The sequence below is a fragment of the Heterodontus francisci genome, unplaced genomic scaffold (assembly GCF_036365525.1).
Source record: "Heterodontus francisci isolate sHetFra1 unplaced genomic scaffold, sHetFra1.hap1 HAP1_SCAFFOLD_736, whole genome shotgun sequence".
In the NCBI taxonomy this organism is placed as follows: domain Eukaryota; kingdom Metazoa; phylum Chordata; class Chondrichthyes; order Heterodontiformes; family Heterodontidae; genus Heterodontus; species Heterodontus francisci.
In genome coordinates this window covers 422388-447791 of record NW_027142325.1, presented here as the reverse complement: position 1 = coordinate 447791, position 25404 = coordinate 422388, and the positions used below count along the sequence as shown (strand labels likewise).

General features: G+C 45.1%; 1 protein-coding gene across 1 annotated transcript; it reads right to left on the bottom strand.

Annotated features, from left to right (window-relative positions):
* LOC137367034 (sialic acid-binding Ig-like lectin 15) lies at nt 1-22401 on the bottom strand. Its single transcript, XM_068028529.1, has 4 exons — nt 22041-22401; nt 20378-20728; nt 8113-8212; nt 1-5146 (listed from the first exon to the last, which is right to left on the bottom strand). Exons 1-4 carry the CDS (start codon nt 22399-22401, stop codon nt 5131-5133), a joined length of 828 nt encoding a protein of 275 aa, XP_067884630.1. The 3' UTR covers nt 1-5130.
* Between the last annotated feature and the right edge of the window lie 3003 nt (nt 22402-25404).

Below are 25404 nucleotides of genomic sequence, written 5' to 3'. Positions count from 1 at the left end.
CCCGAAATGGCTGCACCAGAATTTATAACCACCTGCATTTATACAGACTTAGGTTGGGAAAGATCATTTTCAGATTCCATTTGAAATGAGTGTGTGATCAGAGACGAGCTGAAGAGTTGTTTAACATGAAGAACTTTGTACTCTGTATCAGGATCACACAGTGAATGCTAAACACCCGAAGAGAAAATATTTACAAAGCTACGGGAACGGGACAAGGGAGTGGGACTAGCTGAGTTGCTCATGCAGCGAGCCAGCACAGACACGGTGGGCTGAACTGCCTCCTTCTGTGCTGTAACCATTCAATGACTTTAACAACAAAATGAATTTGAACAGTTATTATTCGAAAGCACCTTCTGTAACTCCGTACCGAGACCGACAATAAGACAGCGGAAAGCCAAACGTAGAGAGAACCCATCGCCAACTCTTCAGTATTTCGTCCTTCTCACTCTGCTTCTTGTCTCATGAAACTGAAATACAGAAGTTGCTCAAAGCGTTCCTTCACCTCCTGCGAAACCTGCCCACAATCAGTTTATAAATCTTCCTGAATTTACTAGCTAACTGGAAGTCTCTTCATGTTGATTTGAAAAAGAGAGCAAAGTGTTGCTGACTAACAGACTAGGGATATTTATATAACTGTTGGAAAAAAGAGGGACAAACCACAGCATCAAGTGAGAAGGACAGATGCTGCATCAGCTTCCAGTATTGTCAGAATGTCCATCAACCTCTATGGGGGATAAATTGATTAGCGGGGAGGAGGAGGAGTGTTGGGATGGCGTTCGACAAATAACCCACATCCGTAGATTGTGCTGCACAAATACACATTCTTGTGTTCCAGAAAGCTGGGTCCTGAAGGATAGAACTGGAGCCCAAACCTTACGCAATTGTAAGCTTTTATTTACCAAGATACGTTTTACAAGCATGCACCTCCTGATCCCCATTACCACAGTTTCAGTCTGCTCCTATGTAAAGACAAGTGAATCCCCAGTTAATGCCCATCACCTGAACACAATTCAATATTCAATTACTATACCAGTAACCCACACCATTTAAAGATAGTCAGTACCTCTTAAAGAGGAGGTGGATTGGTCTTCTGGATGTGGTGTGAGGAAGTGGAATGAAACCTATCACAAATGTCTGAGCCTGGGAGAGTGCGGACATAAAGTTTCCCTGATGCTGCACTGGAGGCCTTGGTGTCGGAAATGGAGAGGAGGAGGGACATCCTCTATCCCTGAGAGGAAGTGGGTGGTCTGGAGGTGGAGGAGGGACATCCTCTATCCCTGAGAGGAAGTGGGTGGTCTGGAGGTGGAGGAGGGACATCCTCTATCCCTGAGAGGAAGTGGGTGGTCTGGAGGTGGAGGAGGGACATCCTCTATCCCTGAGAGGAAGTGGGTGGTCTGGAGGTGGAGGAAGGACATCCTCTATCCCTGAGAGGAAGTGGGTGGGCTGGAGGTGGAGGTGGAGGAGGGACATTCTCCATCCCTGAGGAGAAATGGGTGGTCTGGAGGTGGAGGAGGGATATCCTCAGGAGAAGGAATGGGGCATCCTCTATCCCTGAGGAGAAGGGAAACTTCATAGCACATGCTGAGGAAGCAAGGGGAGGAGATTACAGAGGAGCTAAACACAAGGAATGTGGAGCCATGTACCTGGATACAGTGTCGATGAAGTTCAATTATCTGACAAGAGTTGTTGAGTTAAGATCAAACTTCAAATGACAGCTGCACTTCTAGCCACATCAGTGGCTGAATTAACATCATCCCTATCCCCCACTTACCCACAATTTCTATTACTCAGTACTGAACACTTCAATGAACAGGCTTGACATCACACTCTCACACTCAGCATTGTAGAAAAGGTTACACCCATAACTCACACCACACACAGACGCATACACAGATATACAAACAGATACACACACATACATACACAGACACACACAGAGATACACACCCACACAGACGCACAAACAGATACACACACACACACAGATATACAAACAGATACACACACACAGATACACACATACACAGATACACACACACACCACACACACAGATATACAAACAGATACACACAAACACGCACAGATACACACACCACACACAGATATACAAACAGATACACACACACCACACACACACCACACACACACATATACAAACACACCACACAGACAGATACACACACACACAACACAGATACACACACACAAACACACACAGACACACAATCTACACACAGACACACAATCTACACACACAGATACACACACACAGACACACACAGATATACAAACAGATACACACACACAGACACACACACAACACAGATACACACACACCACACACACAGATATACAAACAGAGAAACACACACACCACACATACAGATATACAAACAGATACACACACATACATACACAGACACACACAGAGATACACACCCACACAGACGCACAAACAGATACACACACACACACACACAGATATACAAACAGATACACACACACAGATACACACATACACAGATACACACACACACCACACACACAGATATACAAACAGATACACACACACACACACACACACAAACACGCACAGATACACACACCACACACAGATATACAAACAGATACACACACACCACACACACAGATATACAAACAGATACACACACATATACAAACACACCACACAGACAGATACACACAACACAGATACACACACACACACACAAACACACACAGACACACAATCTACACACAGATATACAAACAGATACACACACACAGACACACACACCACACACACAGATATACAGACACAGATACACACAGATACACACACACACAGACACACAATCTACACACACAGATATACAAACAGATACACACACACAGACACACACACAACACAGATACACACACACCACACATACAGATATACAAACAGACACAGATACACACAGATACACACACACACAGACACACAATCTACACACACAGATATACAAACAGATACACACACACAGACACACACACAACACAGATACACACACACCACACACACAGATATACAAACAGAGACACACACACACCACACATACAGATACACACACACAGATACACACACAGATACACACACACAGATACACACACACACACACACACACACACACAGCCACATCACTGAGACATATTGCTGAACACTCATTAACGAACTTTCTCTTCCTTGTGGGAGAAGGTGCGGGATAACAGGAGGCAGCACCAGGAAACTGGAACAGACAATTCTTGCAATACTGGGAATGGGAAGGGGCATCACTAAAGCTGTGGTGATTGGTGAAGCTGGAGAGATCAATGATCAGGGTTTCTGTAAACCTAATCTTCCTTCTCGGTCCTCACTTCTTCCCCATCCCACTCAGACTGAATGAAACATTGCAGCTGGTGTCAGCGCACTCTCACTCCTCTCACCAAATCACAACCTTAACCCTTTCGCCTTTTCATTTCAGCTCCCACAAAGAAGAATCTGTTCAGCCAGTGGAGGAAGAAGAGATGGATGATGATGAAGTACTGTTGCTTGATTTCACTCTCGCAGCTCAGAGACTGACTCTCTGTGGACTTCAGACGCTAGTATAGATGAGGGAACACGGGCACAAGGAGCTGTGGAGTTGGGGGAGCGGTGGGAGGATCCCATATGTGCCAGCTCGCCGGAGGGAAGGTTGCAGACAGTTCTGCTGCACACAACTCAGGTGAGGAGTTTGGATGAGCCAGGCTACAGATGAAGGCTGATGGGCGTGCTCAACAAAGTACTCGGTAAACTGGAAATCCTGCCCAAAAGCCTGGGCACAATATCAAGGAGCGTGGAGGAGTCAGTCCCCAACCTTGGCACAGGGCTTTGCACAGATCTTGGAGCTCATTCATTCCAGGCGGAACCCAACCTGTTGGAGCGTCTGATTACCAATCTGAGCTTCCAACACAGCACAGACTGCTGCCTTGGAGTCTCAGTCTGCTGCCATTATATACCTCTGGGTGCCACTGTTGAAATGGGATTCCAGATCAGTGCAGCAGTTCAGCAACAGTTCTCCAGCAGATGGTGAGGGTTCCTGAGGCACTGGGAGACCGGCAGTGGCTCCATAGAAGAGGAGCCTGCTGTTCCCTGTCATGATGACAGCATTCCTGCATCCAACCCAAACACTCTGCCAGTGCCCTTGCTGCCCAGAATGCTGCAGCCCAGGCCGAATGGTGCAATCTCCAGCCCAGCCCTCGAGGCCCAGAGTGCCATCCGCAGTGTCCGTCTGAATTGAAGCTCAGCAGACTTCCTCCGCCCAAGCTCCCAGCCACTAAGAGCACCTCGTAGAAGCAACAACGATAACTGGCATTTATATAACACCTTTAATGTAGCGAATTGTCCCAAAGGAACTTCACAAGAGCACATGAAAGTTACATGATGGAGCTACCAGGATTGTGTACAGTGTTCACAATCATTGCAGCTCCATCATGTAACTTTGATCGACTGACAGTAAAAGCACAGATTCACTCTGAGATCAGTTATTGAAAGCTGACTGACCTCCAGCAGAATCTCCCGTCACAGCCGAGGAGCTAGAAACAGCAGCCAGTTCCCTGAGCAAAGCAGCTGGAATAATTGGGGTTTCAAACCTGTCCTACTCACAGTCACCTCTGCCCCATGAGCTCTCCCACTGTTTACACCATAAATAAAGCCTGGCCATTTAGACAGACTGATATTGAGAATGTTCACATTCAGATTCCATTCAGAGTAACGGGGTCATCTGGACTTTGTGTGATAGTGTAAAACGGCCAATCAGCAGCCTGTTTTATATCTCTCCCCATTTTTATTTCCATTCCAGCCAATGTCAGGGATTTAAATCGGGCTGTTGATTCGCTATCACCCATGTTACACTGTCCCACTAAGTCTAAATGATCATCACAGTGTGATGCAGAACCTTGCTGAATAGCTGATTAACAGGAAGAATTTTGTACTCAGTACCCAGGATCACACAGTGAATGATGACCAAAGCAAGTCCAGTTTAAATTGCTGGATGAGATTCAGTGCAGGGCGAGTGGAACAGGTTTATATTGCGGTTTGAACATTCAGTTTCTCAGCCTCCTGCGATGGATCAGTCCTGCTCCTTTCTGGGGACAAAACAAGATTAAATAAAATGAGCCATATTAACAGTAAAATAAGAGCATTTTCAGAACCGCCATATACAACCTGCAGCTGTTTACATAGGATTCCCCATGTATTTAAAAACAGATTAGATTATCAGTGTTAAACACTGACACAATGGGTCTGATTGTTGTTCCTGTTTTCAGCAAGAACAACAACTTGCATTTATAAAGGGCGGCGTTTGCTGACAACGCAACCATCAGGTGGCGCAGTACTAGCACATGCGAAAATGCAGCCTGTTCCACTGTAACATCAGTGTCTGCGACGTTCAGGCAGCTGCCAGGATTAATGATGGTTTATCTGTTTATCACAGATAAACAACTTCAACCCAAAGATCCACTCAAATATTGTCATGCTGCCACCGCCATCCCACCCCCAACAGTCTCCCCTCCCTCCTGCGCATGCGCCAGTTATTTAGTAGCTAGTCATCTTAATTCACCTAAAGTGAATTACTTTAGGAGCAGTGACTGTCATTTCATAAGCAAACATGACAGCAGACAATGGACATGTTTTGGTTGATACTCGGAGAACGTTGCACTGTTTAAACTTTCTCAGAAGGACAGCACCTCTGACAGTGCTGCACACCCTCCGTAATTCAGTGAGGTTTCAGTGCCATCCCGCTGTCCGCTCACTCACTTCCCGCTTCACCCCCCATCCTGCTCTCCGGCCGCTCACTCCCCGCTCCCCCCCCCCCATCCCACTCTCCGGCTGCACACTCCCCACTTCCCCGCCCCCCCCCCCATCCTGCTCTCCGGCTGCTCACTCCCTGCTTCCCCCCCACACCGGATCAAGCTCTCCGGCCGCTCAATCCCTGCTTCGCCCCCACACCCGATCAAGCTCTCCGGCTGCTCACTCCCCGCTTCCCCCAAATCCTACTCTCCGGCCCCTCACTCCCCGCTTCCCCCCCATCCCACTCTCCAGCCGCTCACTTCCCGTTTCTACCCCCATCCCACTCTCCGGCCGCTCACTCCCCCTTCCCCCCCCCATTCCACTCTCCGGCCGCTGACTCCCCGCTTTCCCGCCCATCTCACTCTCTGGCCGCTCACTCCCCCTTTCCCCCCCCCCCCATCTCACTCTCTGGCCGCTCACTCCCCGTATCCCCCCCGCCATCTTACTCTCCGGCCGCTCACTCCCCGCTTCCCCCCCCATCCCACTCTCCGGCCGCTCACTCCCCACTTTCCCCCCCCCCATCCCACTCTCCGGCCGCTCACTCCCCGCTTCCACCCCCATCCCACTTTCCAGCCGCTCACTCCCCACTTCCCCCCCATCCCACTCTCCGTCTGCTCACTCCCCGCTTCCCCCGGTTCCTACTCTCCGGTTGCTCACTTCCCGCTTACCCCACCATCCCTCCAGACACTAGCTCCAGGCCGCGCCGCTTCCATCCTCTCGGCCACTCACTCCAATATCGTTCCATCACCCCTCCAGGCCCACCTGGCTTCTCTGGGCAGTGCGGTGAGGAACGATCGAATGTGGGATCGAGTAGCCGAGAGGAAGGAAGCAGCGGGCCTTGGAGCTAGCATCTGGAGGGATGGGGGGGGTGGGGAAAGTGGGGGGGTGAGTGGCCAGAGAGCGGGATGGTGAGGGGAAAGCGGGGAGTGAGCGGCGGAGAGCGGGATGGGCCGGGGAAAGCGGGGAGTGAGCGGCCGGAGAGTGGGATGGTGGGCGGAAGAGGGGAATGAGCAGCTGGAGAGCAGGATGGTGGGCGGAAGAGGGGAGTGAGCAGCTGGAGAGCAGGATGGTGGGCGGAAGAGGGGAGTGAGCAGCTGGAGAGCAGGATGGTGGGCGGAAGAGGGGAGTGAGCAGCTGGAGAGCAGGATGGTGGGCGGAAGAGGGGAGTGAGCAGCTGGAGAGCAGGATGGTGGGCGGAAGAGGGGAGTGAGCAGCTGGAGAGCAGGATGGTGGGCGGAAGAGGGGAGTGAGCAGCTGGAGAGCAGGATGGTGGGCGGAAGAGGGGAGTGAGCAGCTGGAGAGCAGGGTGGCTGGAAGCGAGGAGTGGGGAGTGAGTGGGCGAGGGGGGAGAATGTTTTCCTTCGCATGCACCAGTTAGTCCTGGCAAGACGTAGGCTGAGTATGTGCAGCATCTCAGCGCAGGCGACCGTTTGCACATGTTCACAGCTTGGAGCGCTCTGATTATGTCAGCAGACCGCTGCGATGTCAGGAGTCACTTTGTTTATATAGCAAGAACAAAAACTTGCATTTATATAGCACTTTTAACATGTGCTTCACAGGAACACAATCAGGCAAAATGGAACACCGAGTCACATGAGGAGATATGAGGACAGGTGACCAAAAACTGAGTCAAAGGGAACTGCGAATCATTTTCAACACTGTGATAACCATCATTCTCATCATCTGAACAGCAGCCAATCCCCAGAGTGTTTTATTCTTTTTCCGGGTCTTGAGGTGAGTGGTTGGTGTTTTCCAGAAAGCCTTGGGGAAAGACTGAGGTTGGAAAGTGAACAGGAATCTGACTGTCAATAACCCAGCACTGCAATCAAATTCAACTCAATCAGTTTTGAACCATAATATGCCCTGAGGGCTTAACCTTGCAGATTAAAATAGACAATAGTGAATACAGGTGGTCTGGGAGATTTAATCAGGTCCCCGATAGCTCAGCAAGTTCCTGCTGTGAGGAGCTGAATCATACAGACCAGGAAGGGGCCAGTTTCCATCCCATGTCTGGGCTGAGTTAGCCAATCCCAGCTGGGCTGCAGTCGGGGCTCTCCAATTGGTCCAAGAGCTACTGGGATAGGGAAAGGAAACATTGCCCAGAGTTCCTGATCCTGCTGGGATCCAGCGACCTCTGCTGGACATGCACTGTGTGGTTGTTCATCGACCAGAATGGCTCAAGTGTTTGAATCACCACCAAAGCTCACCCATGAATCAAGCTTCAGGCATTTAAAGACAAGAGTCTCCCAGCAATATTACATACCTGGATTTATCCCTCAACAAAATAATCCACATCACTATAAGGGCGAGGAGTTTCACTCCAAGTGGAATGCACAATATCGCAATGGGGAAAGTCTCTGCAGCTGAACAGAAAGAGAAAGAAATCAAATTAGAGACAAGCAAAGGTGAGAGACCAACAATGCAGAGACAATTAATCAAAGTCTGTGGATAATTGTGAATCTCGATTGCAGGACAGAAATATCGTGATGGACCTCAATTAAGCGAAGAGTATGGACTGTGAATGAAAATGGCAATTGGAGTGTATGAATAATATAGTTCCTTACACTGACAGGGATTAATCCTGTAGAAATTCAATTCTGGGTACTGCCTGTGCGGAGTTTGCAAGTTCTCCCTGTGACCGTGTGGGCTTCCTCCGGGTGCTCCGGTTTCCTCCCACAGCCAAAGACTTGAGGGTTGATAGGTAAATTGGCCATTGTAAAATTGCCTCCAGTGTAGGTAGATGTTAGGAGAATTGAGGGAAGGTAGGGATGTGAGAGGGAATATGGGGTTAATGTAGGATAAGTATAAATGGGTGGTTGATGGTCGGTGCTGACTCGGTGGGCCGAAGGGCCTGTTTCGGTGCTGTATCTTTCTATGACTCTAATAAAAAAACTTACAGTGACAGGGATTAATACAGTAGTATTTACAGTGACAAGTTAATACTGTTGTATTTACAATGAAAAGGTTTAATACTGTCACCCTTCGAGCATAAAAAGATAGCATGCAGGTACAGCAAGCAGTTAGGAAGGCAAATGGCATGTTGGCCTTTATTGCAAGGGGATTGGAGTACAGGAATAAAGAAGTCTTGCTATAATTGTACAGGGATTTGGTGAGACCACATCTGGAACACTGTGTGCATTTTTGGTCTCCACATTTAAAAAAGGATATACTTGCATTGGAGAGGTTGCAGCGAAGGTTCACTAAATTGGTCCCTGGGATGAGGGGGTTGTCCTATGATGAAAGGCTGTGTAAATTGGGACTACATTCTCTGGAATTTCGAAAAATGTGAGGCATCTCATTGAAATGTACATGATTCTGAAAGTTCTGGATCGGGTAGACACTGAGAGATTGTTTCCGCCATGCGGGGAATCTAAAACAAGATGTTATAACCGAGGCAGGAGGAGTGCACTGTTAATTCAGTCCCACTTCTCCACAGGTCACAACATGTATTTAAATTTTCCCACTTACTGAAACAGCCAATCTATTTTACTCCAGAATAAAGCACACCAACCAGATATTTTTTAATAAACAACAAAATTATCCATTTATTATAAACTAAGTCTTAACCAATAATGAAGTAAACATATGCACGAATTGAAATATTAAAACCCTTTATTTTTATCCTCGCCCTCACACACTCACATAAACAACCGGTTAACCGGGAGAAAAAATGATTTTTGTTTACAACTGTTACAGTTGGAAGGAATAAAAAACTGAGACTGAAGAGAAGGTATGGAAGTCCTCTGTGTTGGCGAGGTGTCCCAAAGGCGAATAGGTGGCTGCCACTGGGAATCGTCCTAGAACAGTTCTTTCCAACAATGTTGATGAACAGTCTAGGTAGGTTTTCAAGAGATGCAGCTACGGAAGGCATTGCATAAGTCTTACATCAGATGTGCAGTAACAAAGGTTTCAATTCTTGCACATTCTATGCAAAGTTCTTTCAAAGATGCAAGGTTTCTGAAAATATTCAGGATTTCTTCAAATACAGGGAGGCAACAATACAACTTGATGCAGGAATTCTTTAAAGAGAGAGCTGTTTTCTTCTGGCAGGTCAGGAAGCAAATTTCTTTCTGTTCTTGGCCAAACAACCACTGGCCTTTCTTAAGAGTTCAAAATGAAACAAAAGCTTTTCCAGAGGCAGGCTGTATGACAACCTGAAATCTTGGTTTGTCATTTCCTTGTAAACATCCTTTTCAGAGTCACAGCACAAACACCCTGCTGGGTTATTTGCAAACCGATGTTTTTCAGTAAAATTTGTTTAATGGTCAACCTTCTGTTGACCTTCCCATAAAAAAACATCCAAAGTTCAGCTTCTTGAAGATTCCAGCATCCATGGAATCCTTTTCAGTTTTTAAAATATAGATTCTCAAGTTATAACAAAAAATGGAAACCCTCGTAACAACAGGGGCACAGTCTCAGGATAAGGACTGTGTTACGATCAGGTGAGAAAGAGGTCTAGGATTCCCTTTCGGCCTTCACCTGGTATTACTGTAACAGGGTTTTATTTCAAATACACTGTGTTTTTAGCTCTCCCTTGGTGAACTCTTGTTCACAGCTTTCCAATTATAAGGCAATGAAACCAGCACAAACAGATTTTCTTAGGTTTAAAGAAGAAAAGTGAAATTTTATTAAACTTAAACTCTAATTCAGTTAATGCCTATGGATGCACGACGCGCTCATGCTAGCATGCATACGTGGTATACACATGCAGATAGGGACAGAAAAGAGCAGAAGAAATAAAGCGTAAAAGCTTACAGCAATATCTGAAGAGTTTTTGTTACAGGTCTTCGAACTCACTGCAGAGTCCTTGCTTGTAAGCAGATCTTGCTTTTCATTGGGGCCCAGTATTCTTCTTAAACCTTGTTCACTGTAGGAGACTTTTCTCTCTTGGGGTTCATGTGTCTTCAATGGATTCAGAAGCTGGTGAGAAAGCGATGGGAGCAGGCAGACAGACAGACAGGAGGTCTTCTTCAGTCTGGGAGTAAACAGTTTTCTGCAGATTCTCAGTTCAAAACTGTACAAATCAGAAATAAATCGAGATGCCAACCAAGCAGGTTAGTCATGTGACTAACTGGTCTGACCACATCTGTTTGTGGATTGTATTGGAGCAGGGGATAGCTCCTTTGTTCCAAAAATATCTTTCCAGCCAGGGGCCTGGTAACCCATTGTCACAGGCCTTCTCTTCTTCCCAACAACAATTTGAAATTTAATGTCCGTGTGGTGAAATTAATGTGCCTCATTCTTGGCAGGTGGGGGGCCCAGTATGACAACTGAGATGAGAAATTACTTCACTCAAGGGGTTGTGAATCTTTGGAATTCTCTACCCCAGAGGGTTGCGGATGCTCCATCACTGAATATATTTAAGGCTGAGACTGAGGCTGGGCGGGAAAGTGGAATTGAAGCCCAAGATCAGCCATGATCATATTGAATGGCGGAGCAGGCTTGACGGGTCACATGGTCTATTCCTGCTGCTATTTCTTTTGTTCTTGTGAGCCTGCTCCGCCTTTCGATAAGATTATTCCTGATCTGGTTGTGATCCTAACTCCACTTTCCTGTCTGCCCCCCCCCATAACCCTTGACTCCCTTGTCTATCAAAAATCCATCTAACTCAGCTTTGAATAAACTCATTGACCCTGCCTCCACTGCTTTCTGGGGAACAGAATTCCACAGACTAATGACCGTTCGAGAAAAAGAAATTCTCCTCATCGCCATCTTAAAAGGGAGAGCTCTTATTCTTAAACTGTGTCCCCTAGTTCTCGTCTCCCCCACAAGAGAAAACACCCTCCCAGTATACACTCTATCACGTCCCCTCAGGAACCTATATGTTTCAGTAAGATCACCTCTCATTGTTCTAACCTCCAACAAGTCTCGGCCCAACCTGTTCAACCTTTCTTCATAAGATAAGCTCTCCATCCCCAGAATTAGTCGAGTGATCCGTCTCTGAACTGCTTCTAACACAATTATATCCTTTTCAAATAAGGAGACCAAAACTGCACACAGTTCTCCAGATGTGGTCTCACAAGGCCCTGTCCAGCTGCAGTAAAACTTACCCACTTTGACACACAATTTCCCTTGCAATAAACATCAATGTTCCATTTACCTTCCTAATCACTTGCTGTACCTGCATATTAACCTTTTGTGACTCATGTACCAGGACACCCAGATCCCTCTGTACCACCGGGTTCTGCAATCTCTCTCCATTTAAATAGTATACCGCTTTTCTAAGCTTCCTGTCAAAGTGGACAAGTTCACATTTTCCCACATTATACTCCATCTGCTAAATTTTTACCCACTCACTTAATCTATTTATATCCTTTTGTAAACTCTTTATGTCCTCTTGACAGCTTACTTCCTATCTTGGTGTCCTGGGCAAATTTAGCAACCATACATTTGGTCTCTTTTTATTTATATTTTATTTAGCGATACAGCACTGAAACAGGCCCTTTGGCCCACTGAGTCTGTCCCGACTAACCCTACAGTAATCCCATATTCCCTACCACCTGCCTACACTAGGAGCAATTTACAATGGCCAATTTACCTATCACCTGTGGGAGGAAACCGGAGCACCCGGCGAAAACCCACGCGGTCACAGGGAGAACTTGCAAACTCCACACAGGCAGTACCCAGAATCGAACCCGGGTCCCTGGAGCTGTGAAGTTGCGGTGCTAACCACTGTGCCGCCCCAATTCATTGACATAAATTTAAAATAGTTGAGGCACCCGCACTGAACCCTGTGGCACTCCACTTGTTACATCTTGTCAACCTGAAAAAGACCCATTTATCCCTACTCTCTGCTTCATGTTAACTAACTAGTCTTTTATTCATGCTAATATGTTACTTCCTACACCATGTGCTCTTATCTTGTGTAGTAACCTTTTATGTGACACCTTATCAAATACCTTTTGGAAGTCCAAGTACACCACAACTACAGATTCCCCTTTATCCACCTTGCTTGTGAATTCCTCAAAGAACTTTAATAAATTAGTTAAACATGATTTCCCTTTTACAAAACCATGTTGAGTCTGTCAGATCCCATTATGATTTTCGAAGTATCCTTCTATAAACTCCTTAATAATGGATTCTAGCAATTTCCCTATGATATATGTTAGACGAACTGGCCTATAGTTTCCTGCTTCCTGTCTCCCTCCTTTCTTGAATGAAGATTTTACATTTGCTATTTTGCAATCCGCTCAGACCCTTCCAGAATCTATGAATTTTGGAAGATTATAAACAAAGCCTCTACTCTGTCTGCAGCCACTTCTTTTAAGACCCTAGGATGCAGACCATCTGATCCTGGGGAGTTGTCAACCTTTGGGCCTAATAGTTTTCCCAGCAGCTTTTCCCTGGTGATGGTGATTGTTTTAAATTTCTCCCTCCCTTTCACCTCCTGATTTTCAAGTATCTTTGGCAGGTTTTCTCAGTCTTCTGCAGTGAAAACAGATACAAAATACCTGTTCAACACCTCCGCTATTTCCTTGTTTACCATGATCAATTACCCAGACTCACACTCTAGAGAACCAATTCTAGCTTTAGTTACTCTTTTCTTATTTAAATACATGTAGAAACCCTTACAATCTGTTTTTATATCACCAGCTAGTTCTCTCTCAGACTGTCCAAGCTTCTGACACAGCACTAACCTTTGCAGATTTATACAGTGTTTCTTTCATTTGATACTATCCTCAACTTGCTTATTTAACCACGGATGATGCATGTTTCTCAAAGAATCATTCTTTCCACTCAAATAAATCTTTGCTGAGAGTTATTAAATATCTCCCTAAAAGTCTGCCACTGCATCTCTACTGTCCTACCTTTTAACCTAGTTTCCCAGTTCACTTTAGATAACTCTGCCTTCATAGGAACATAGGAGCAGGAGTAGGCCATTCAGCCCATCCAGCCTGCCCTGCCATTCAAGATGATCATGGCTGATCATCCACTTCAATGCATTTTTCCCACATTATCCCCATATCCCCTTATGTCATTGGTATTTAGAAATCTGTCAATCTCTGCTTTAAACACACTCAATGACTGAGCTTCCACAGCCCTCTGGGGTAGAGAATTCCAACGATTCACAACCCTCTGAGTAAAGAAATCTCTCCTCATTTCTGTCCTAAGTGGCTTCCCGCTTATTTTGAAATTGTGTCCCCTGGTTCGAGACTCCTCACCCAGGGGAAACATCATGGCTGCATCTACTCTGTCTATCCCTTTAAGTATTTTGTAGGTTTCAATTAGTTTTTTTCACACTTTTTGGGATTTTCTTCTCCCTGCTGCTTTCACATGCGTTCAAATCCTCTGAAGAAGGAATTTTCCTCCACACAAGATCAGGGGGCAGGTTGTTCAACCTTGCCCGTCTAAGAGCCAAGTCCAAAGTACGGAAAGTCCTCATCAGAGAACTCCTCTTTGCTGACGATGCTGCTTTAACATCTCACACTGAAGAATGCCTGCAGAGTCTCATCGACAGGTTTGCGTCTGCCTGCAATGAATTTGGCCTAACCATCAGCCTCAAGAAAACGAACATCATGGGGCAGGATGTCAGAAATGCTCCATCCATCAATATTGGCGACCACGCTCTGGAAGTGGTTCAAGAGTTCACCTACCTAGGCTCAACTATCACCAGTAACCTGTCTCTAGATGCAGAAATCAACAAGCGCATGGGTAAGGCTTCCACTGCTATGTCCAGACTGGCCAAGAGAGTGTGGGAAAATGGCGCACTGACACGGAACACAAAAGTCCGAGTGTATCAGGCCTGTGTCCTCAGTACCTTGCTCTACGGCAGCGAGGCCTGGACAACGTATGCCAGACAAGAGCGACGTCTCAATTCATTCCATCTTCGCTGCCTTCGGAGAATACTTGGCATCAGGTGGCAGGACTATATCTCCAACACAGAAGTCCTTGAAGCGGCCAACACCCCCAGCTTATACACACTACTGAGTCAGCGGCGCTTGAGATGGCTTGGCCATGTGAGCCGCATGGAAGATGGCAGGATCCCCAAAGACACATTGTACAGCGAGCTCGCCACTGGTATCAGACCCACCGGCCGTCCATGTCTCCGTTATAAAGACGTCTGCAAACGCGACATGAAATCGTGTGACATTGATCACAAGTCGTGGGAGTCAGTTGCCAGCATTCGCCAGAGCTGGCGGGCAGCCATAAAGACAGGGCTAAATTGTGGCGAGTCGAAGAGACTTAGTAGTTGGCAGGAAAAAAGACAGAGGCGCAAGGGGAGAGCCAACTGTGCAACAGCCCCAACAAACAAATTTCTCTGCAGCACCTGTGGAAGAGCCTGTCACTCCAGAATTGGCCTTTATAGCCACTCCAGGCGCTGCTTCACAAACCACTGACCACCTCCAGGCGCGTATCCATTGTCTCTCGAGATAAGGAGGCCCAAAAGAAAAAGAAAAAGAAAGAAATCCATGCCAGTAGATTACCTCCTATCCCATGTGCTTTAATTTTGCTAAACAACCTCCTGTGGGGGACTTTATCAAAAGCCTTCTGAAAATCCAGGTATACCACTCTGCTTTATCAATTCTGTTAGTAACATCCTCAAAAAACTTCAACAGGTTCATCAAACATGATTTCCCATTCATAAATCCATGTTGACTATGCCCAATCAGATCATTATTATCCAAGTGTCCATTTATCACATCCTTTAGAATAGATTCTAGCATTTTCCCAATGACCGATGTAAGGCTAACAGGTCTGTAATTCCCTGTTTTCTCTCCCTCCCTTCTTAAATAGTGGGATGACATTTGCAACCTTCCAATCTGCAGGAATTGCTCCAGAATCTATAGAATTTTGGAAGATGATCACCAATGCATCCACTATCTCCATAGCTACCTTTTTAAACACTCTGGGATGTAGAATATCAGGTCCCGGGGACTTATCAACCTTCAGCCCCATTAATTTCTCCAATACAATCTTCTTACTAATACTAATTTCCTTCAATTCCTCATTCCCCCTAACCCCTTGGATCTCTAATTCTGGGAAATTTCTTATATCTTCCTCAGGGAAGACAGACACAAAATAATTATTTAGCTTCTCTGCCATTTCTCTATTCCCATTATAAATTGTCCTTACTCTGCCTGTAATGGACCCACATTTGTCTTTTTCCTTTTTACGTACCTGTAGAAGCTTTTACAGTCTGATTTTATATTTTTTGCTGGCATACTCTTGTATTTACCTTTATTTAGGTTTAAACACTCGTCTTAGGCCCACACATCTCCCCTTCAAACTGAATGTGAAATTCTCTCATGTTATAATCACTGTCACCTAGAGGCTCCTTTACCATGAGGTTAATGACCAATCCTGTCTCATTGCACATTACCAGGTCTAGAATAGCATGCTCCCTAGTTGGTTCCAGAACGTACTGCTCTGTGAAATTGTCCGAAATACACTCTGTGAACTCATTTTTCAAGCAACATTTGCCAATCTGATTCGTCCAATCTATATAGATTAAAATCACCCATGTGATTGCAGTACCTTTCTTACAGGCCCCATTTATTTCTTCCTGTATACTCTGTCATACAGTGTAGCAACTGTTCATTACGAATGCTGTGTGCATTCAGATACAGCGCCTTTAACTCTCTCTTTATACCATTTCTGCCATCTCTGGTCTTCTCTGCTGGTACACTCTTAAGCTTGCCGCACTCTGGTTATCACTACTTAATTCGCCACTCTGCTCGATTACCTTATCGTTTTCATTTGATTTACCACATCTCCTCTCACATGATCTCTTCCCCCCACTCTTTGGCCTACTTGTCTCGAGAGACAATGGGTAAGCGCCTGGAGGTGGTCAGTGGTTTGTGGAGCAGCGCCTGGAGTGGCTGTAAAGGCCAATTCTAGAGTGACAGACTCTTCCACAGGCGCTGCAGATAAAATTGGTTGTCAGGGCTGTTACACAGTTGGCTCTCCCCTTGCGCTTCTGTTCTTTTTCCGGCCAACTGCTCAGTATCTTCGACTCGCCACGCTTTACCCCGCCTTTATGGCTGCCCGCCAGCTCTGGCGATCACTGGCAACTGACTCCCACGACTTGTGAATAATGTCACAGGACGTCATGTCGCGTTTGCAGACGTCTTTAAAGCGGAGACATGGACAGCTGGTGGGTCTGATACCAGTGACGAGCTCGCTGTACAATGTGTCCTTTGGGATCCTGCCATCTTCCATGCGGCTCACATGGCCAAGCCATCTCAAGTACCGCTGACTCAGTAGTGTGTACAAGCTGGGGATGTTGGCCGCCTCGAACACTTCTGTGTTGGAGATACGGTCCTGCCACCTGATGCCAAGGATTCTCCGGAGGCAGTGAAGATGGAATGAATTGAGACGTCGCTCTTGGCTGACATACTTTGTCCAGGCCTCGCTGCTGTAGAGCAAGGTACTGAGGATACAGGCTTGATACACTCGGACTTTTGTGTTCCGTGTCAGTGCGCCATTTTCCCACACTCTCTTGGCCAGTCTGGACATAGCAGTGGAAGCCTTTCCCATGCGCTTGTTGATTTCTGCATCCAGAGACAGGTTACTGGTGATAGTTGAGCCCAGCTAGGTGAACTCTTGAACCACTTCCAGAGCATGGTCACTGATATTGATGGATGGAGCATTTCTGACGTCCTGTCCCATGATGTTCGTTTTCTTGAGGCTGATGGTTAGGCCAAATTCATTGCAGGCAGCCGCAAACCTGTCAATGAAACTCTGCAGGCACTCTTCCGTGTGAGATGTTAAAGCAGCATCGTCAGCAAAGAGGAGTTCCCTGATGAGGACTTTCTGTACTTTGGTCTTCGCTCTTAGACGGGCAAGGTTGAACAACCTGCCATCTGATCTTGCGTGGAGGAAAATTCCTTCTTCTGAAGACTTGAACACATGAGAGAGCAGCAGGGAGAAGAAGATCTCAAACAGTGTGGGTGCGAGAACACAGCCCTGTTTCACGCCACTCAGGATAGGAAAGGGGTCTGATGAGGCGCCGCTATGCTGAATTGTGCCTTTCATATTGTCATGGAATGAGGTGATGATATTTAGTAGCTTTGGTGGACATCCGATCTTTTCTAGTAGTCTGAAGAGACCACGTCTGCTGATGAGGTCAAAGGCTTTGGTGAGATCAATGACAGCAACGTAGAGGGGCATCTGTTGTTCACGGCATTTCTCCTGTATCTGACGAAGGGAGAACAGCATGTCAGTGGTGGATCTCTCTGCTCGAAAACCACACTGTGCCTCAGGGTAGACACGCTCAGCCAGCTTCTGGAGCCTGTTTAAAGCAACTCGAGCGAAGACTTTACCCACTATGCTGAGCAGGGAGATTTCACAGTAGTTGTTGCATTCACCGCGGTCACCTTTGTTCTTACAGAGGTTGATGATATTGGCATCGCGCATGTCATGTGGTACTGCTCCCTCATCCCAGCACAGGCAAAGCAGTTTGTACAGTGCTGAAAGTATAGCAGTCTTGGCACTCTTGATTATTTCAGGGGTAATGCCGTCCTTCCCAGGGGCTTTTCCGTTGGCTAAAGGATCAATGGCATCACTGAGTTCCGATTTTGATGGCTGTACATCCAGCTCATCCATGACTGGCAGAGACTGGGCTGCATTGAGGATGGTCTCAGTGACAACATTTTCCCTGGAGTACAGCTCTCGGTAGTGCTCAACCCAGCGGTCGATTTGCTTGCCTTGGTCAGTGATTGTGTCCCCTGATTTAGATTTGAGGGGGGGCGATCTTCTTGATGGTTGGCCCAAAAGCTCTCTTAATGCCATCAAACATTCCTCTGATGTTTCCGGTGTCAGAGGCCAGCTGAATATGACTGCATAGGTGTTGCCAGTAGTCATTTGTGCAGCGCCTGACTGTTCTTTGTGCAGTGCTTCTGGCTGCTTTAAGTGCTACGGATGTTAACTCGCTGGGGGCTTTCTTGTCGTTCAGCAGTGCAATGCACTTAGCGGCTATGACAGGTTCCAGCTCTTCAAAGTGAGATTGAAACCAGTCTGCATTCTGCTTCACACGTTTGCCATAGGTGGTCATTGCTGAGTCATAGATGGTGTCTCTGATGTGGGCCCACTTGGTCTCTGCATCCCCTGAGGGAGTGTTTTGAAGGGCTTTTTCAAGTGAATTTAGAAACTTATGTAACAGCTGTGGATAAGAAATTCTGCTCGTGTTGATGCGCGGGCGGCCCTACTGCTTGGAGTGATGCAGCTTTTTTGGTTTGAGTCTAACTTTGCTGCACACCAGGGAGTGGTCGGTGTCGCAGTCCGCACTGTGGAAGCTGCGTGTGATTTGAACGCTGTTTAGAGAGGCTCGCCTTGTGACGATGAGGTCCAGCTGGTGCCAACGACGTGATCTTGGGTGCCTCCAAGAAACCTGGTGACAGGGTTTAGTGTGAAAGAACAAGTTGGTGATGCAGAGGTTATGATAGGTACACAACTCAAGCAGTCTCTGTCCATTCTCATTCATCCTTCCTTTTAGTGTAAAAGCCCTCTCTACTGCCCTAGTTATATGACTCAACAGAACACTGGTCCCAACATGGTTCAGATGAAGACCGTGCCAACGGTACAGCTCCCACATTCCCCAGTACAGGTGCCAGTGCCCCATAAATCAAAACCCAGTTCTCCCTCATCACTCTTTGAGCGATGCATTTAACTATCTAATCTTATTTACCCTCCGCCAATATGCTCGTGGCTCAGGTAATACCCCAGAGGTTATTTCCTTTGTGGTCCTGCTTTTTAATTTAGCTTCTAGCTGCTCATACTCGCTTTGCAGAACCTTTTTCCTGGTTCTATAAATACGTTGTTGGTACCCATGGGGATGATGACAACTGGATCCTCCCCCTCCCACTGCAAGTTCCTCTCCAGCCCTGAGCCGATGTCCCGATCCCTGGCACCGGACAGATAGAGAGAAACTATTTCCTCTGGTGGGAGAGTCCAGAACAAGGGGCCATAACCTTCAAATTAGAGCTGGGCTGTTTGGGGTGATGTCAGGAAGGACTTCTTCACACAAAGGATAATGGAAATCTGAAACTCTCCCTGGAAAAGCTATTGATGCTGGGAATGTATTGAAAATTTCAACACTGAGATTGATAGATTTTGTTAGACAAGGGTAGGAAGGGTTCCAGAAACAAGTTCATTAAATGGAGTTAAGATGCAGGTCAGCCAGGAAGTCAGTGAATGACAGAACTTTGTTTTTGAAGTGTAGTCACTGTTTTAATGCAGGATACACAGCAGATAATTTGCACACAGCAAGATCCCATAAACAGCAATGAGATAATTATCAGACTATGGTTTGATGATGTTGGTTCAGAGATAAGTATTGACCAGGACATTAGGTCAACTCCCATACTCTTCCAGATAAGGCCTTACTTTAATATCTCTTCTCATACACAGTACCTTAAACAGTGTCACATTCCATCAGTATTGCATTGGAGTGTCTTGAACCCACAACCGACTGACTCAGAGGTGAGAGTGATAACCACTGAGCCACAGCTGATGAGTGTTTTATATTACACTGCTCACCCTCACTGTACAACCTCGATACACTGGAGAATGTGGGAATGGTTTCTTACCATGTACAACCTGCAGCTGTGTCTCAGTCTGGATCAGATGTTGATAATTGTCCAATGATGTGTATTCCACCAGACACAGGTAAGTGTGATTGTTATTCACACTCAGCTGGTTTATCCTGGTTGAGGCGTTTCCCTCCTTTGGATTCCCGATGAGCTCGTACCGATTTCCACCATTTGCAGTTGTCCAAGATCCATTTGATTGGGCTCTAAATGTGACTATGTGTTGGTAGGGCTCCTTCCTCATCCATGTAACAGTGGACAGGGTGCGGTAACTCCTGGGTGTGAACATACAGGGCAATGTAACTGAAGCTCCCTCGGTCCCAGTCACCACTGAGACATTTCCACTAGCAGCTGAGGAAAGGACAGACATTAGAATGGATCAGTGTCTTCACAGATCACAGAATTGTTACACTGCAGAAGGAGACCATTCAGCCCAACATGTCTGCACCGGCTCACCGAAAGAGCAATTCACTTCCTGCTATTCCCCCCGCCTTCTCCCCAAAACCCTGCACATTCTTCCTTTATTTCAATCTAATTCCCTTTTAAATGTTTCAATTGAACCTCCCTCCACCACACAGTGAGGCAGCAAAATCCAGGTCTTGATGAGAACTTTAATTTATTTCAGTTCTGAGCTCTCCCTGTGGTCCAGTAGGTAGAGGCATTGCCCAGTGTAGTACTCAGCCAGTGGAGATCCCAGGGATTGTGGGCTCAGGAGGCCGGGTAGCAGAACAGATTGAAAGATGGTGACAAAACAGGAAACAGAGGGTAAGAGGTCAGGGACGTTTCTCAGACTAGCAGAAAGTGGGAAGTGGTTTGACTTGTACTGAATGGTTTTGTTAATACAACCCAATGCCCTGTTTGTTTTGTCAATGGCTTCACTGCATTGGTTGTGAATTTTGAGTGATGTGTGTACATTAACAGTCTCGATCCTTTTCTCTCTCAGCCACTTTCTGTATTATTCCCTGTAAATGTTCAGTGAATTCCGTGTTGATCCTACCTACCCGCATCACACTGCATTTGTCTCGGTTAAATATCATTTCCCATTGGTCCCAGAAATGCCCAGAAGATTCAATCGACGTGCGGGGCAACATCGGAGGAAGGTTAAAGTGCAGCTAATGGCACCTCAGCCAGTGCAGCACTCCCTCGGTACTGCCCTGAAGTGTGAGCTGAGCAGCAATGACCCAATTGACATCGTCTCCCTGTGATCCACCCGCCAATTCTCCACTGAGAATATATGAAGTGGTGGAACAGGTCCAATCAGCTTTGAGCTGGACACTGCAGGCCTACAGCACTGAGACTGAGATGGACATGCTGCACTTACCCAATGTCCAAACTGAAATAGCTCATTATCCTAAAATATTATTACTGATCTCACCCAGATGGCCTTCCTTACAGCACAAGCCTGGTCAATGAGTGGCAATGGACTATTTGACTGTGGAGAGCATCACATGCTGGCCCATTGTCTTATTCAATGTCCAATAAGACACCTTCCAGCAGGAGTGTCTGGAGAGTGATCAGGAGCAGGAATCCCGGGCAATATTCCCCTTTCAAATCCCGGGATTGCTGAGAGTTTATTTACCCATGTGGTTCAGGACCAGACCAGGTGGAGTCTTTAGCCATTGAGCTATCGGGGCAGCTGCAGCCCCTGAACATTGTTCCTCACCTTCCACTCTCAGACTCGTTAGTTTCAGTACATTAATATTTCCAATATTGAGCTCCACACGACACTGATAAGGACCGCTGTCCGCCCGGATCAGCCGCTCCATCATTATTGAGACATCTTTGTTACTGAAGTTCCCCACGAATCTGAATCGATTCCCGCCGTCCTGCTGTATCACATTCTCACACAGCTCACTCTGTGAATGGCCCGGACCAGAATATGTACACTTAAAAATAACATTGTAACGGCCTTTGTACCATATCACAGAGCCGGTGACCGTCTGATCAGGGTGTGGGTGAGTGAAAGTACACGGCAAGACAGCGGACCCTCCTTCCTCAACACTCACATCATCCGCAGTGCTCATTGTCCAACCATTAGCAGAAACCTCTGTGGAGAGAGAGAGAGAGCGAGAATATTAAAACAGCACAGGGACAGAGAATACTGTTTCAAAATCAAACTGTGAGATAATATACTGATTGTGATCTAGTGACAGCAGATATAACATCATATGGTCAGATTGGGATGGTTTATACACAGACATCAGACACGAGTGAGTTACAGGCTAGAATATAACAGAGGGGTTTGGGTAGTTTATACATAGAATAATGGATAAATAACAGTGAGTTACAGGCTGGAATATAACAGAGGGGTTTGGGTAATTTATAGAATAATGGATAAATAACGGTGAGTTACAGGCTGGAATATAACAGAGGGATTTGGGTAATTTATAGAATAATGGATAAATAACGGTGAGTTACAGGCCGGAATATAACAGAGGGATTTGGGTAATTTATAGAATAATGGATAAATAACGGTGAGTTACAGGCTGGAATATAACAGAGGGATTTGGGTAATTTATAGAATAATGGATAAATAACGGTGAGTTACAGGCTGGAATATAACAGAGGGATTTGGGTAATTTATAGAATAATGGATAAATAACAGTGAGTTACAGGCCGGAATATAACAGAGGGATTTGGGTAATTTATAGAATAATGGATAAATAACGGTGAGTTACAGGCTGGAATATAACAGAGGGATTTGGGTAATTTATAGAATAATGGATAAATAACAGTGAGTTACAGGCCGGAATATAACAGAGGGATTTGGGTAATTTATAGAATAATGGATAAATAACGGTGAGTTACAGGCTGGAATATAACAGAGGGATTTGGGTAATTTATAGAATAATGGATAAATAACAGTGAGTTACAGGCCGGAATATAACAGAGGGATTTGGGTAATTTATAGAATAATGGATAAATAACGGTGAGTTACAGGCTGGAATATAACAGAGGGGTTTGGGTAATTTATAGAATAATGGATAAATAACAGTGAGTTACAGGCTGGAATATAACAGAGGGGTTTGGGTAGTTTATACATAGAATAATGGATAAATAACAGTGAGTTACAGGCTGGAATATAACAGAGGGGTTTGGGTAGTTTATACATAGAATAATGGATAAATAACAGTGAGTTACAGGCTGGAATATAACAGAGGGGTTTGGGTAGTTTATACATAGAATAATGGATAAATAACAGTGAGTTACAGGCTGGAATATAACAGAGGGATTTGGGTAGTTTATACATAGAATAATGGATAAATAACGGTGAGTTACAGGCTGGAATATAACAGAGGGATTTGGGTAGTTTATACATAGAATAATGGATAAATAACAGTGAGTTACAGGCTGGAATATAACAGAGGGGTTTGGGTAGTTTATACATAGAATAATGGATAAATAATGGTGAGTTACAGGCTGGAATATAACAGAGGGGTTTGGGTAGTTTATACATAGAATAATGGATAAATAACAGTGAGTTACAGGCTGGAATATAACAGAGGGGTTTGGGTAGTTTATACATAGAATAATGGATAAATAACAGTGAGTTACAGGCCGGAATATAACAGAGGGATTTGGGTAATTTATAGAATAATGGATAAATAACGGTGAGTTACAGGCTGGAATATAACAGAGGGATTTGGGTAGTTTATACATAGAATAATGGATAAATAACAGTGAGTTACAGGCTGGAATATAACAGAGGGATTTGGGTAATTTATAGAATAATGGATAAATAACGGTGAGTTACAGGCCGGAATATAACAGAGGGATTTGGGTAATTTATAGAATAATGGATAAATAACGGTGAGTTACAGGCTGGAATATAACAGAGGGGTTTGGGTAGTTTATACATTAAATAATGGATAAATAACAGTGAGTTACAGGCTGGAATATAACAGAGGGGTTTGGGTAGTTTATACATAGAATAATGGATAAATAACAGTGAGTTACAGGCTGGAATATAACAGAGGGGTTTGGGTAGTTTATACATAGAATAATGGATAAATACCAGTGAGTTACAGGCCGGAATATAACAGAGGGATTTGGGTAATTTATAGAATAATGGATAAATAACGGTGAGTTACAGGCCGGAATATAACAGAGGGATTTGGGTAGTTTATACATAGAATAATGGATAAATAACAGTGAGTTACAGGCTGGAATATAACAGAGGGGTTTGGGTAGTTTATACATAGAATAATGGATAAATAACAGTGAGTTACAAGCTGGAATATAACAGAGGGATTTGGGTAGTTTATACATTAAATAATGGATAAATAACAGTGAGTTACAGGCTGGAATATAACAGAGGGGTTTGGGTAGTTTATACATTAAATAATGGATAAATAACAGTGAGTTACAGGCTGGAATATAACAGAGGGGTTTGGGTAGTTTATACATAGAATAATGGATAAATAACAGTGAGTTACAGGCTGGAATATAACAGAGGGGTTTGGGTAGTTTATACATAGAATAATGGATAAATAACAGTGAGTTACAAGCTGGAATATAACAGAGGGATTTGGGTAGTTTATACATAGAATAATGGATAAATAACAGTGAGTTACAGGCTGGAATATAACAGAGGGGTTTGGGTAGTTTATACATAGAATAATGGATAAATAACAGTGAGTTACAGGCTGGAATATAACAGAGGGATTTGGGTAGTTTATACATTAAATAATGGATAAATAACAGTGAGTTACAGGCTGGAATATAACAGAGGGGTTTGGGTAGTTTATACATTAAATAATGGATAAATAACAGTGAGTTACAGGCTGGAATATAACAGAGGGATTTGGGTAGTTTATACATAGAATAATGGATAAATAACAGTGAGTTACAGGCTGGAATATAACAGAGGGGTTTGGGTAGTTTATACATAGAATAATGGATAAATAACAGTGAGTTACAGGCTGGAATATAACAGAGGGATTTGGGTAATTTATAGAATAATGGATAAATAACAGTGAGTTACAGGCTGGAATATAACAGAGGGATTTGGGTAGTTTATACATAGA